The 12,756-nt window shown below is 43.1% G+C and overlaps 1 protein-coding gene across 1 annotated transcript; it reads right to left on the bottom strand.

Annotated features, from left to right (window-relative positions):
• Window positions 1–234: 234 nt before the first annotated feature.
• LOC121582565 (crk-like protein) lies at window positions 235–12,443 on the bottom strand. Its single transcript, XM_041898443.2, has 3 exons — window positions 11,295–12,443; window positions 8,550–9,018; window positions 235–2,323 (listed from the first exon to the last, which is right to left on the bottom strand). The coding sequence occupies exons 1-3, from the start codon at window positions 11,603–11,605 to the stop codon at window positions 2,189–2,191; spliced, it is 915 nt and encodes a 304-aa protein (XP_041754377.2). The 5' UTR covers window positions 11,606–12,443; the 3' UTR covers window positions 235–2,188.
• Window positions 12,444–12,756: the final 313 nt, after the last annotated feature.

Here is a 12,756-nt window from a genome sequence, read left to right as displayed (position 1 = left end):
TTCATTAATTGCTTCCTTTCTCCTGGGCGCAGCCACAATCAAAACTGGAACTTATAGAAATGAAGCGGAGATGGAGAGCAACTGTCCCCTGCTCCAGATACAGTCAGTCCTGCTGCAAAACATCCCATCCACCAACTCCCCTTTACCGAACACATTTCCCCGTATCTGTTCTGAGCAGAAGAAGAGACTTATTTGGGGCACTCATTCCCCTCATAGTAAAGAGGTCAGAGCAACTTAAAGAAGTAGACATACATTTTATTTACTTGTTCTGTACATAAAGGGCCATACCAGCACGGGTGTTAACCATGGGAAATATTAACACATGTAAATGTTATAAGAAAATAAAAAGGCACAATTTTTTATTTAGAATTAAGAAGACAACATGGAGGCTCTCTAAAACATGAGGGGAAAAAGCACAGTAATACTGTTAATGCCTTTACAAAGCACGTTGATAAAAACCTGTTTACCTAACTAAAACGTTCATTAAAATTGGTGTATTGCTTAATCAGAGGGTTTAATATGGAGGTTGGACAAGGAAAACTAAACTACATTTGAATGGATTGATTCCACAGATGCCATAAAAAAAACAAGTCTAATTCATATTGTAATGAGGACATTTTAAATGACACAAAGCAGCATTTGACCTAGAAGAGAAACCTCAAGGCCAAGAGGTCATGCACAGAGGCCACCAGCAGGCATGTTTTTCCCTTTAAAAATAGTCACCTTCAGTCTAATTGTTTACAAGGTTATTTAAACAAATATTAAACGCTCAATTCAACAGTTGGCTAACAAAAAAAAGTACAGTCAGGACACGATTGATAGTTGTACAATGGTATTACTCTACCCAATGAAAAAGCTCAGGAGGGTTGAGGGAAAGCACTAGGGGAGAGACAACAGCAAGGGTAAGTCTTCTTTACAGCAGAGCTCTAACGGAGCACTTTATCAGCACACACACACCAAGACCAAAGAGCAGGACAGCTCTGGCATCACAATGTCAGTCAGACATAACCAAAGACAACCAAGTTTTCTCCTCAGGTCCTGTGCTCGACAGTCAACACTGGCTAGAGATGAGGGTCATAGAGATGAGGGTCAGGGTTGTAACCAATCACCACCTTAGGGAACCTGGGGAGAAAACAGGGAAGGATTGCTTGTACTAAAGTTGCATTTTCGGTGAAAGGCATTGATGGGGTGTCATTGGCTGGCTGCAACCCTTGCCCACCTCCTGTGACCCATATCATTGGATGCAGGAGGCATCAGTCTCATAGAAAATCCCTTACATTGGCTATAGCCTGGTCACAGCCATGCACTTATACTACGACAAACGCCTCGCTCAGCACTCCTGAATTTATGGCACAAATATAGCCACTTCACATGTTGGTCTGGGGAAAACATAAATAAGGGAACTCTGTCAACTAGGTCTGTGTCACTGAGGCTATGGGCTATTCCACAAGGCAGAATCCATGTGGGCTTGTCCTCCTCTGTCAGCCTCTGCCTCGTTCTCCTGTCCCAGTCAGCTCAGCTTATGTCAGTCAAGAGACTCTGATCCACAAACACACACACACACACACAGCAGTCGCCCTCAACAAGGAATGGTCAATCTGTGTGTGTGTGTGTATGTGTGGCTGTGATTAAGGTACCAACAGTGAATGATTGTTTGGAGAGAGACACAGTTAACTGTCTGGTTCTATCCTCAGGCCCCACCTGGAGCCCTTTATGACTTTGCTCTCCTCAGTCAGTCCATGTGATGTTTAGTCACCTCTCGCTCTTCTTTTTCACATTAACCTCCTCCCATCCACAACACAAAACACACAGTCCAAGCAAGCTCTCAAAAAATCCCAAAGTATTCAAATGTAACAAAAGATCAAATACAAAATGACCAGGTAAGACATGGCCTCATGGGAGCCATGGCAACACACACATAACCAACCGATGGTCTGGAAATGAAAGGACATAAACGCACAAACCACTGACCAGCCTGTAACCAGGTAGGGGATGGGGGAGTTTAGTTGAGTCTAGAGCTGTAAACAGTCAGAAAGCCGCACAATGGTTGGCGTGACGATAACAGAGAGCACTGTGGCACAGCCGCAAGCAGGCAAGCACGTAACCGTGGTGACACTGGCGGGCGGGGTGGATACAGCCAGCAGGTTTGAGTGTCACTGTGGGGAGGGAGGGTTGGTTGGGGTCCAGGTCATTCACTCTCATCCGGATTCTGGGGGTCCATTATTTTGACATGGGTGAAGGGGAAGAGACCCCTCCGGCCGTTCACCTCTCCCTCCCACTGACCGCTGATGTTCATCCTCGTCACTTTGACTATATCACCCACCTGAGGAGAAATGAAGGACAGATTGAGTTAAGAGTTTTCCTTAATTCCACAGACAAATGAGGTGGACAATTTAAGATAAGTGCTAAGAGCATCCATCACACGTTAACAAAGTACTGACTGAGACTCATTGATCTTGCCAACCCTCCATGTATTTGACACTGTAATATGGTTGTGACAGCTTGAGTAGAAAGCAATAACTCTGGTGCTTTGTGACACTGTACGTGACCCCAATCTGCACAGACCATATGCTATTCACTCAGGATTAAATGTGGGAAGTTGGCATTGTTAAGAGGAAGATTCAAACCTGAAAGTGGAGGGCAGGCTCTAGATGTTGTAGCAGAATGATTGGATCAGAATGAGGCTTCAAGGACATTGAAGTCATATAGACATGCCATCCATAATCATAATCCTCAACTTTTAATACTGTAAATTGTAGCTCGCCTTGCATAGTGAAAGAACATTGATGTACTCAACATTTAATAGAACTAAATAGGACTACTTTGAAAAGATTACTACTTTGAAAAGATTACAAAGTGATGGGTGAATGGGGTCCTGAATAACCTCTGGGTAGAATCCAATGTACACTGAGTGTACAAAACATTAGGAACACCTGCTCTTTCCATGACATAGACTGACCAGGTGAAAGCTATGATCCCTTATTGAGGTCACTTGTTAAATCCACTTTAATCACGAAGGGGAGGAGACAGGTTAAAGAAGGATTTTAAAGCCTTGAGACAATTGAGGCATGGATTGTGTATGTTTGCCATTCAGAGGGTGAATGGGCAAGACAAAATATTTAAGTACCTTTGAACAGGGTATGGTAGTAGGTGCCAGGCGCACCGGTTTGAGTGTGTCACTGCAATGCTGCTGGGTTTTTTATGCTCAACAGCTTCCCTTGTTTATCAAGAATGGTCCACCACCCAAAGGTCATCCAGCCAACTTGACACAACTGTGGGAAGCATTGGAGTCAACGTGGGCCAGCATCCCTGTGGAACGCTTTCGACACCTTGTAGAGTCCATGCCCCGACGAATTGAGGCTGTTCTGAGGGCAAAATGGGGTGCAACTCAATATTAGGAAGGTGTTCCTAATGTTTTGTACACTCAGGCTACTTGCACTTTCTTTATATAAGAAATTATCCTGTTGTGTGGTGATACAATATTCTAAACTGAACATCTTGAGAACGGTCCTTGCAAATGTTCATATATTTTCAATAATCAAACATTAGGCTGGTAATAACTAGATTTCAGTATCCGTCTCTGTTATGAAGGAAGTGGGTGGTGCAGTATATCACAGGGTATATTCCTCCTTTCAGATGAAATTTTGTATAATGACCGAGGTTCCATTTCTTGAAACAGATTATCCCAAAATAGCCTGCTGCTAAATTGTAGGTTTCTGCTGTTGGCCATGACCTACTCTGAGTGACAGAGATAGCATTAGGGTAAATCCATTTTAATTCAATCACTTTTTGACAGCACCCCTTTTGATTTGAACAAAACCTTCCATACATATTTGCCCACTGTAGAAGTGCTCAGAAAGTGACTTTTTGGACCTGAATGACACAAAAATTCAAGAGATAAATGTGCTCAAAGTTGACCCATTTTGCATACCCCACCATACCATGAGACATTCATGTCTTCTTCACTGGAAAATATAACAACGGTTGAGATTGATATAATTTGAAAGCTTACAAACAGGGTTGTCAAATTATTGTAACATTTCTGGATTATAATTTTTTTCTTTAATGTCAATGATCTAAAAACGCTTAAACCCAGATTTTTTTTCATATTATTATATGTTGTAGTTTAGACCCTATTTTACATCATCGAAGGTTGTGTTTGCCCGTCATTGGTTGAGACACAGCATACTCTTGAACACAGGGTGGGTGTCATGTTTTGTCTGAGTACTAAAAAGGGGAAAAAATTCAATAATTAAACTCTCAAACGGTACCACAAAGATGGTTGGAGCCCACACATCAGAGAATGTTGACTTGAATGGGAATATCTGTTGTTTTAAAATATACTATCAATCCTCCATAGGAAACCTATTGACATCATAGAAATATAGATAATAGAATAGACATGACCATTTCAGTTGACATTCGACGGTGGGTGGACCGGCGGCCATCTTTGTGGTAGTAATTAGAAGTTAAAACTTAAATGGTGTACCAGCTAAATTGCAGTGGTATGAAGGGATACGTCCATTCTATGAATTGCATTTCTATGATTGAAATTACACCCACCCTGTATTCAAGAGCATGTCATGTCTCAACTGATGGCAAGCACAACACAAAAACCTCAGATGATGTGAAATAGTGTGCGAAAACATATGCGAATATGAAAAAAAAATCAGTTTACGCATTGAGATAATTGTTGTTAAACTTTTAAAAATAAAATACAAAATAAATAAAATAGTTTGACACAGTTCGACACCTTTTTCTCAATTACATTTGCTCACCTCCTGTGTCCTCTCTCCTCCACCCTCTCTCACCTACTTTTGAAAAAGGTCAAAGGTAATCAAGGAGCGGCGGCGAGGAAAGGGAACATGGACGAAAATCTGCTTGTATGAAATGAGACCCTCCTTCTCCACTCACGCATCATCAGGCAAATTACGTTTACAGGGGTGGATCCCAAAATAAATGTATCAAGTGATAAAAACAAATTAAGTTAGTTGTGCAAGACATTTTATAGATAAAACAATAAGTAGCATATTGTATATAGATTGTGTGTAGGCCTGTCTCCCACATGTATCTTCTCTTTGAGCCAGCCTGGGTTCAAATGCCTTCTGTTTCATTATTCTGTATTTATAAATATTGTTTGGATAACCTTATTTATTATTTATTACGTATTGATTTTTATTTATTAGTTATTTTTATTTTGGACTCTTTTGCAGAGAACACCGGAAGAAGAATTATCACAGAATTATCACAGTGAATGATTGTAATGTTTGTTTATGTGTCAATTAATCCTATAAGGGATGGGGTTGCCAAATGGCGATTTGACACAAAAATACAATTTCATTCATTAATTTCATTCATTCTATTGTTTTTAAAAGTGTGCATGGTTTTCTCCTCCGACAATACAACAGCTGATTCAAAGGGGGTGTTGAAGATATCAAAACTTTTCCACAGTAGGATACACCTGGCCAAAATGATGCTATCGAGGAGGGGAGGACCATCTTCATTTGCCTACTAACGAATCGACACACCACCACCACTTGGTCACTTCTCGGTTTCCAGGTCACAGAGGAGAGAGGACTCTAATGGGCTATAATTTAAGCAGTGGATCAGCCGCTGAACTCTCTAGTCTCTGTGGGTCAAAAGGTCAAACTTCTGGGACACTACGACAGTTCATATAAATCAGACCTTCTAAGAACAACTTTTGATAGAGTACCAGCAACTCCATGAAAATGTGTCAGAAATATTTTGCTAGCAGTGCAATTAGCCTTGGTTAAAGGCAAGTCTCTGCTAGACTAATAGGTGGCCTACATGTCCATGTCTACAAAGCTTTTAAGTGAGTAGGTGAATGACCATGAAGGAGCACATGACTACATCTAGAGGGCTACTTCTTCTCAATGCTTAGTCAGGCTTGAAGAGTGGGTGTATGAAGAGTGGGTGTAACTTTGCAGCAACAGCAGGGGGAAGTCCCTAACAGACTTGTAACCATCCGAAGCCTGCTGTAGAAACACAGATGCACCATGACTAGAATGTCTAACTGAAGCCTTGTTCACACTGCAGGCCTTAATGCTCAAATCGGCTTTGTTTTTCAAATCCGTTTTGGAATACTGACTGACCAAACAGCAAGTTACAAGTAACCAACTAGGATTTGTGTGTGTTCAGACAGCAGTTATTTGCTGACATGGCTATGCTAGTTGTCATAGTAATGACGGGTGTGTGCGCAGTGATGTAGGCTGATGGTGGTGGTGCCTGTGCTTCCCATCACTCAGAAAGCAAACTAAGGTGACAACAATGCCAGCCATGGACGTTTCCCAGTTGCTTTGAATGTTCAAAATCATAGTGTAAGAACACTTTTAAAGCCTCAAAGGATAAAATGATCCAACTTTCAAAACAAGTCCTTTTTGACTAACCACAGCAGTCAACTAGCTAGCCGTTTAGCTTTCTAGCACATTCACTAATTTGTTTGTTAACAATTAACAAGCTAGTTAGCTACCACATGTTCTAGTCAAAACTGAGTAGCTAGCAAGCAAAAACATATGCCAAATAACAGTCTAAAAACAACTTGTGGGCAAATAAATCAGATTTGACCATTCAGACACAAGTCACATGGCCAGGAATCAGATTTGTATCCGACTTTCAACCACCTAAAGGTGGTTTGAAATGTTGCTTGAAATATCTGAAACAATGTGCTTTTTGGCTGTTCAGACTGCAGGAAAAAGAACAAATTCGAATCAAATATGCATTCTTTTTTTTGAGTCACTTCAAACTGCCAATGTGAACAAGGCTTAAATGAGAGACGGTTTACTTTAGTGTGGGGGTCTAGGACTCTGAAGCTGCTGAATAATATAGCCCCCCCTCCTCCCCCTCCCTTCCATGATTAAGTCAGATTTGACTTAAACCAAGGTGGTGAAGGCTACACTTTTAACTGACAAAAATGTGGCTGTATTCTGGGGTAGGCTGGTAATCCAAGGCATTAGTCAGCCTTGCTCTAGTTTGTGAAAGAGGTGGTGTTATTCACACAACCCCGGACTCTATTTCTGACAGATGGAAATCTGAAGCACTAAGCTGCCGTCTGCTCTGGTGGATACATGATGAGAACAAACTGATGTGATGCACAAAACACGTCCCCTCTGATTAATGAATAATCTCAGGATTTCTCTCTCTCTCACACCCGCTCTCTAGTCTCGAAAACCCGACCCTAGGCAACACAGTGACTGGTTTCAATTATGGACTCTTTTGGCATGGAAGAACTACGTCACTGCCTACGTTGATAAGGGGAAAAAATCACGAGGCAGACATGCCAGAACGTCGCGATTCAAAACCAAAGTTTGCAGGCAAAACCTTTGCAGTGGTTTTAGTTAAGGTAGTTGATGCAAACTAGCCACTTGCAAAATGCACTCATTAAAAATAACCTCAGTGATCTCAACTGTCTTTAAATGACTTGATCCATAATATTTGGCACAATGGCTGCGTTTACACAGGCAGCCCAATTCTGAATTTTTTCCTCTAATTGGTCTTTTCAGATCAGCTCTGAAAAAGATTTGATGTGAAAAGATCTGATGTGATTCGTCAAAAGACCAATTAGTGGAATAAATATCAGAATTGGGCTGCCTGTGTAGACTTACCGCATTCATTGACGCTAACTGCTTTAGCGCCTATTGATGATAGTATCTTCTGATGTGGGGAGTTTTGTTAAGAGCCCCGACGCTTGCTTTAAACATTAACACGCATCGCTTGCGGTACGGTTTTGGAAACATAAGGAATGTATCTTTCATATCAGAAAAAAAAGGTTAAATTACTACACACCTTTATAGGGTTAGGGTTCCCATATTACCATGTTACAGCGCTTGTTTGAGTAAAACAGACGGGAGTCAGAGTGGACTACCTGTGCCAATTAGCTATCGGCGTCTCAGAACACCTGTGTGTAAATGGAAGATGGATGCCATAAACGTGTTGTCACTGAAAAATACTGTTGGCTGCAACGGTGTTTAAACCAGTTAATTAGTGTGTATTTTGCATTCGTGAAACTATTTTGATGTGATATGAAAGTACAGGGATTTATGTTTCTAGAACCATACCACAATTAAGAATCGATTCACGTTTAGATGGAGTATTTGGCTGTTTTGGCATCCAGAGCAATTTGCCTTTAAACAGAACATGTAAGGTCCTTGGACTATAAGTAACATTACATTTTACATTTAGATTTTAGTCATTTAGCAGACACTCTTATCCAGAGCGACTTACAGTTAGTTAGTGCATACAATATATATATATTTTTTTTCATACTGGCCCCCGTGGGAATCGAACCCACAACCCTGGCGTTGCAAACGCCATGCTCTACCAACTGAGCTACATTAGGTTCCTTTGGTCCATTATTGGGCCTAGCGTAGCCAGGCTTATTCTTGTGCGTAGAGTGGCTGCAGGCTTAAGTTAAATCTAATGAAATTTACACAACCTAGTGAACTATGAGCATAGAGGACAACTAGGAGCATTTAGGTCTTGAGGCCTCCCTTCACAAAACCATGCTGGGACAGAATGTGAGGGACTCCTACCTCTAGAGCCAGGGCCGTCTTGTCATAGGCACAGGGCACTCGTTTCTGGATGGCCTTAGCCATGACTGGCCCGTTCTGCATGGAGGGCAGGGGGGTGTTGACCACTCCGGGGGTGCCAGGGGGAAGGGGCGAGGGGGTCTGAGGCTGAGCGTAAGCATGGGCCGGCTCGGGGATGCCATAGCTGTTGGAGTTGCGGGAGCTGTGAGGGGGCTGGCCAGGGTGAGGGGACGGTCGCACCAGCTTCTCCACATAGGGCACAGGGATCATGCCCATGCGGCCCTCCTTGCTCTTGGCACTCCACCACTGCTCCTCAGGCTTCTCCAGGATGATCAAGATCTCCCCCTTCTTAAAGGGCAGGTCCTCAGCATCGCTGCCCGTGAAGTCGTACAGAGTCCGCACATACTCCAGGTTGTCCTCTGGGCCGCCCATCGCCTGAATGGGGCTGGTGCCTATAGCTGTGTTAGGGTACCTGGGGAGGAAGAGGGCCAGAGGAGGGGGAGCATAAAATACAGATTAACATGTACACTGAACAAAAATATAAACACAACATGTAAATGTTTCATGAGCTGAAATAAAAGATCCCCGAAATGTTCCATACACACAAAAAGGTAATTTCTCTCAAATTATGTGCACAAATTTCTCCTTTGCCAAGATGCTGATGTCAACGTTGTGAACAGAGTGCCCCATTGTGAGAGTGGGGTTATGGTATGGGCAGACATAAGCTACGGACAACGAACACAATTGCATTTGATCAATGGCAATTTGAATGCACAGAGATACCGTGACGAGATCCTGAGGCCCATTGTCGTGCCATTCACCCGCCGCCAGCGCAGCGGTCTAAGGCACTGCCTCTCAGTGCTTGAGGCGTCACTACAGACCCCCTGGTTCGATTCCAGGCTGTATCACAACTGGCTCTGATTGGGAGTCCCATAGGATGCCACCTTTCCAACAAATCAGCTCGTCAAATTTCTGCCCTGCTAGAGCTGCCCCGGTCAACTGTAAGTGCTATTATAGTAAAGTGGAATCGCTAGGAGCAACAACGGCTCAGTCGCGAAGTGGTAGGCCACACAAGCTCATAGAACAGGACCGCTCGGTTGCAACACTCACTACCGAGTTCCAAACTGCCTCTGGAAGCAACGTCAGAACAAGAACTGTTCGTCGTGAGCTTCATGAAATGGGTTTCCATGGCCGAGCAGCCGCACAATGCGTAATGCCAAGCGTCGGCTGAGTGGTGTAAAGCTCACTGCCATTGGACTCTGGAGCAGTGGAAACGCCTTCTCTGGAGTGATGACTCACGCTTCACCGACAGACGAATCTGGGTTTGGTGGATGCCAGGAGAACCCTACCTATCCGAATACATAGTGCCAACTGTAAAGTTTGGTGGAGGAGGAATAATGGTCTGGGGCTGTTCGGGCTAGGCCCCTTAGTTCCAGTGAAGGGAAATCTTAACGCTACAGCATACAATTACATTCTAGACAATTCTGTGCTTCCAACTTTCAATTTTAGTCATTTAGCAGATGTTCTTATCCAGAGTGACTTACAGGAGCAATTAGGGTTAAGGGCCTTGCTTAAGGGCACATCGACATATTTTTCACCTAGTCGGCTCAGGGATTAGAACCAGCGACCTTTCGGTTACTGGCACAACGCTCTTACCCACTAAGCTACCTGCTTGGCCTTCCCCAAACTTTGTGGCAATAGTTTGGGGAAGGCCATTTCCTGTTTCAGCGTAACATTGCCCCCGTGCACAAAGCGAGGTCCATACAGAAATGGTTCGTCGAGATCGGTGTGTAAGAACTTGACTGGCCTGCACAGAGCCCTGACCTCAACCCCATCTAACACCTTTGAGATGAATTGGAATCCGACTGCGAGCCAGGCCTAATCGCCCAACATCAGTGCCCGACCTCACTAATGCTCGTGGCTGAATGGAAGCAAGTTCCAGCAGCAATTTTCCAACATCTAGTGGAAAGCCTTCCCAGAAGAGTGGAGGCTGTTATAGCAGCAAAGGGGGGGACCAACTCCATATTAATACCCATGATTTTGGAATGAGATGTTCGACGAGCAGGTGTCCACATACTTTTGGTCATGTAGTGTATTTTTGTTCAGTATTGATTATCACACGACTGTTTCAATATAATATTAACAAAAGTTTTACTGCTGAACTACTGAAATCATCATATCTGACTAAATCAGTATTTCCCAGTATTTTAGCTTTTGCCTTAGCACTACACAGCTGATTAAAACAATAAACTCATCATTAAGCATTGATTATTTGAATCAGCTGGTAGTGTTAGGGCAAAAACCAAAACGTGCACCCCTTGTGGTCTGCAGGCCAGAGTTTGGGAAACGCTGGACTAGATCAAAGTATATACATTCCTCTCCCCAAATGTCACTACTGTTTTGTGTCACACCCCCTTTGTGAACATACCACACCAGTCAAGGTTTAAATTGTTATGAAACGCATAAATAACTCAAACTGGTGGAAGACAGTAGCCCTAGCCGGACAGGAACTATGCAAGTCATTGTTAAACCTGCCATTACGTGCGGTCACTACTCAATAAGTAGAAGACTGGTAAAGTTTATGATTTACATGGATACAACCCTCAGAATCTGTTTCTGAGAGGTCCATCACATAGCAGGAAATTGGAATTCTAAAGATCTTGAAAACCTAAGGCCTAACTAAGAGCTTTTAACTGCATTCCTTTGAGTGGTATGTGGCCGCAGGCCAAGCCTGTGGCAGTTCCTTACCTGGGGGCAGGTTCTATCAGTGTAGTCGTATCCAGGTAGTGGATTTTGTAGAACTCCAAAAGCGCTGGGAGGTGCTCGAATTCTTGGTCCCCGATTTTGAACCTCATGCTTGGCAAGGAGTTAATGATATAGTGGGACACTTTGGAATTTTCAGATACTGACAGCACATAGTCGCCAGGGCAGGTTGAGGAATCCCGAACCAAAAACATGCCATGCCTCTGTCCTTGTAATCTATTCTGGGCCTCCTGTCTCGACACCGGCCCAAAATACCAACTGGACCGGTCCGATGACTCGAACCGCGCAGATGACATATTTGATCAAAATTAACTTATGTAAACAACAAAATATAAATAACTAATATATTAGTAAGCTAGATAACGATTTTGACAACTTGATTTTGAAGATCCAGGGCAGGGTAATCAGTCGCCCTAAAGCACTCAAATTGAAGGCTGCAGGCTTCAGTTAGTTAAATCCAATACAAACGTAACCTGACGTTTCAGAGACAGGCTGCGAATAGCTTGAGACAACTTTGAAGCATAACGGTTCTTCGTTTTTGTCAATGACAAATGCCAGTTCTCAATGTCTAAAACTACGAGAAGTTATACACATCTAGAATGCCTGACTGTAACAATGATCAATCAAGGTTCCTCTTTTCGTTCCCTCTTCCGAAAAAAGCAAACATGTATCTATCTCATGAAACAATATACTTTATCTCCAGTCACTGTCAGTAAATGAGAACGGAAAAGGTCGCCTCACTACTTGATTAAACGAGTCTCCATGTCCATACAATGTTGCAAATAACTGTGCGCCGGAGCCCAAATTGTTCCTTTGTATCTTCTTGGTCGAACTGTAAGGCACGAATATATATATATTTTATCCTTTTCTTGAGTCCCGACAGACTTTTGAGGCAGTAACAAAAATGGCGGCCTGCAACGCGTCTCCACACAAAACGAATTCACAAGTGTGTCTCGGCTCCCATGCATGCATATAGAGTCCCAAAACGGTAGAATTTCTTGAGTATATTTCTGTCCTCTGATTTTTTTTAAATAACAGGGTCTCGCTCGTATTTTTCTTTCCCTTGTTTATACTCGGCTCCACACCTCCAGCTTGATTGAGTCCGAGACAGAAAAATGGCGGCTAGAGGGCGGGTCTGCGCGCTCCCAGTCTGTACGTCACTGACTCCTCGAGTGAGCGCTGCTCTAACACCCCTCCCGCTTGTTGTTGCGGTCAACACCCGTATCAGTGATGGGAAAAAAACAACATTGTGGGTTTCTGAGAATAAAAAAAATCACTATAGCTGCCTATATGAAATAGATGTCTATCTGAAACGACACATTGGATTGTATTATTAGTTGGCCTATCTAATTGCTTGAAAACCCCCACTGATGATGAGTGGAGGTAACTACAGGTTCTTAGCCTTAGCCGCGGGAAGTAGGGGTGATGAGGGTGCTGTGGCACCCTC

This window comes from Coregonus clupeaformis, chromosome 15, assembly GCF_020615455.1.
Source record: "Coregonus clupeaformis isolate EN_2021a chromosome 15, ASM2061545v1, whole genome shotgun sequence".
Classification (NCBI taxonomy): domain Eukaryota; kingdom Metazoa; phylum Chordata; class Actinopteri; order Salmoniformes; family Salmonidae; genus Coregonus; species Coregonus clupeaformis.
Note: the sequence above shows the minus strand (reverse complement) of the source record. Positions and strands in the feature narration are given on the sequence as shown.

Coding starts and splice junctions, on each gene's coding strand:
- LOC121582565 (XM_041898443.2), bottom strand. CDS start 11,605: ATGTCATCTGCGCGGTTCGAGTCATCGGACCGGTCCAGTTGGTATTTT. Junction 9,019..11,294: donor CTGATAGAACCTGCCCCCAG/GTAAGGAACTGC, acceptor CTTCCTCCCCAG/GTACCCTAACACAGCTATAG. Junction 2,324..8,549: donor AGACGGCCCTGGCTCTAGAG/GTAGGAGTCCCT, acceptor ATTTCTCCTCAG/GTGGGTGATATAGTCAAAGT.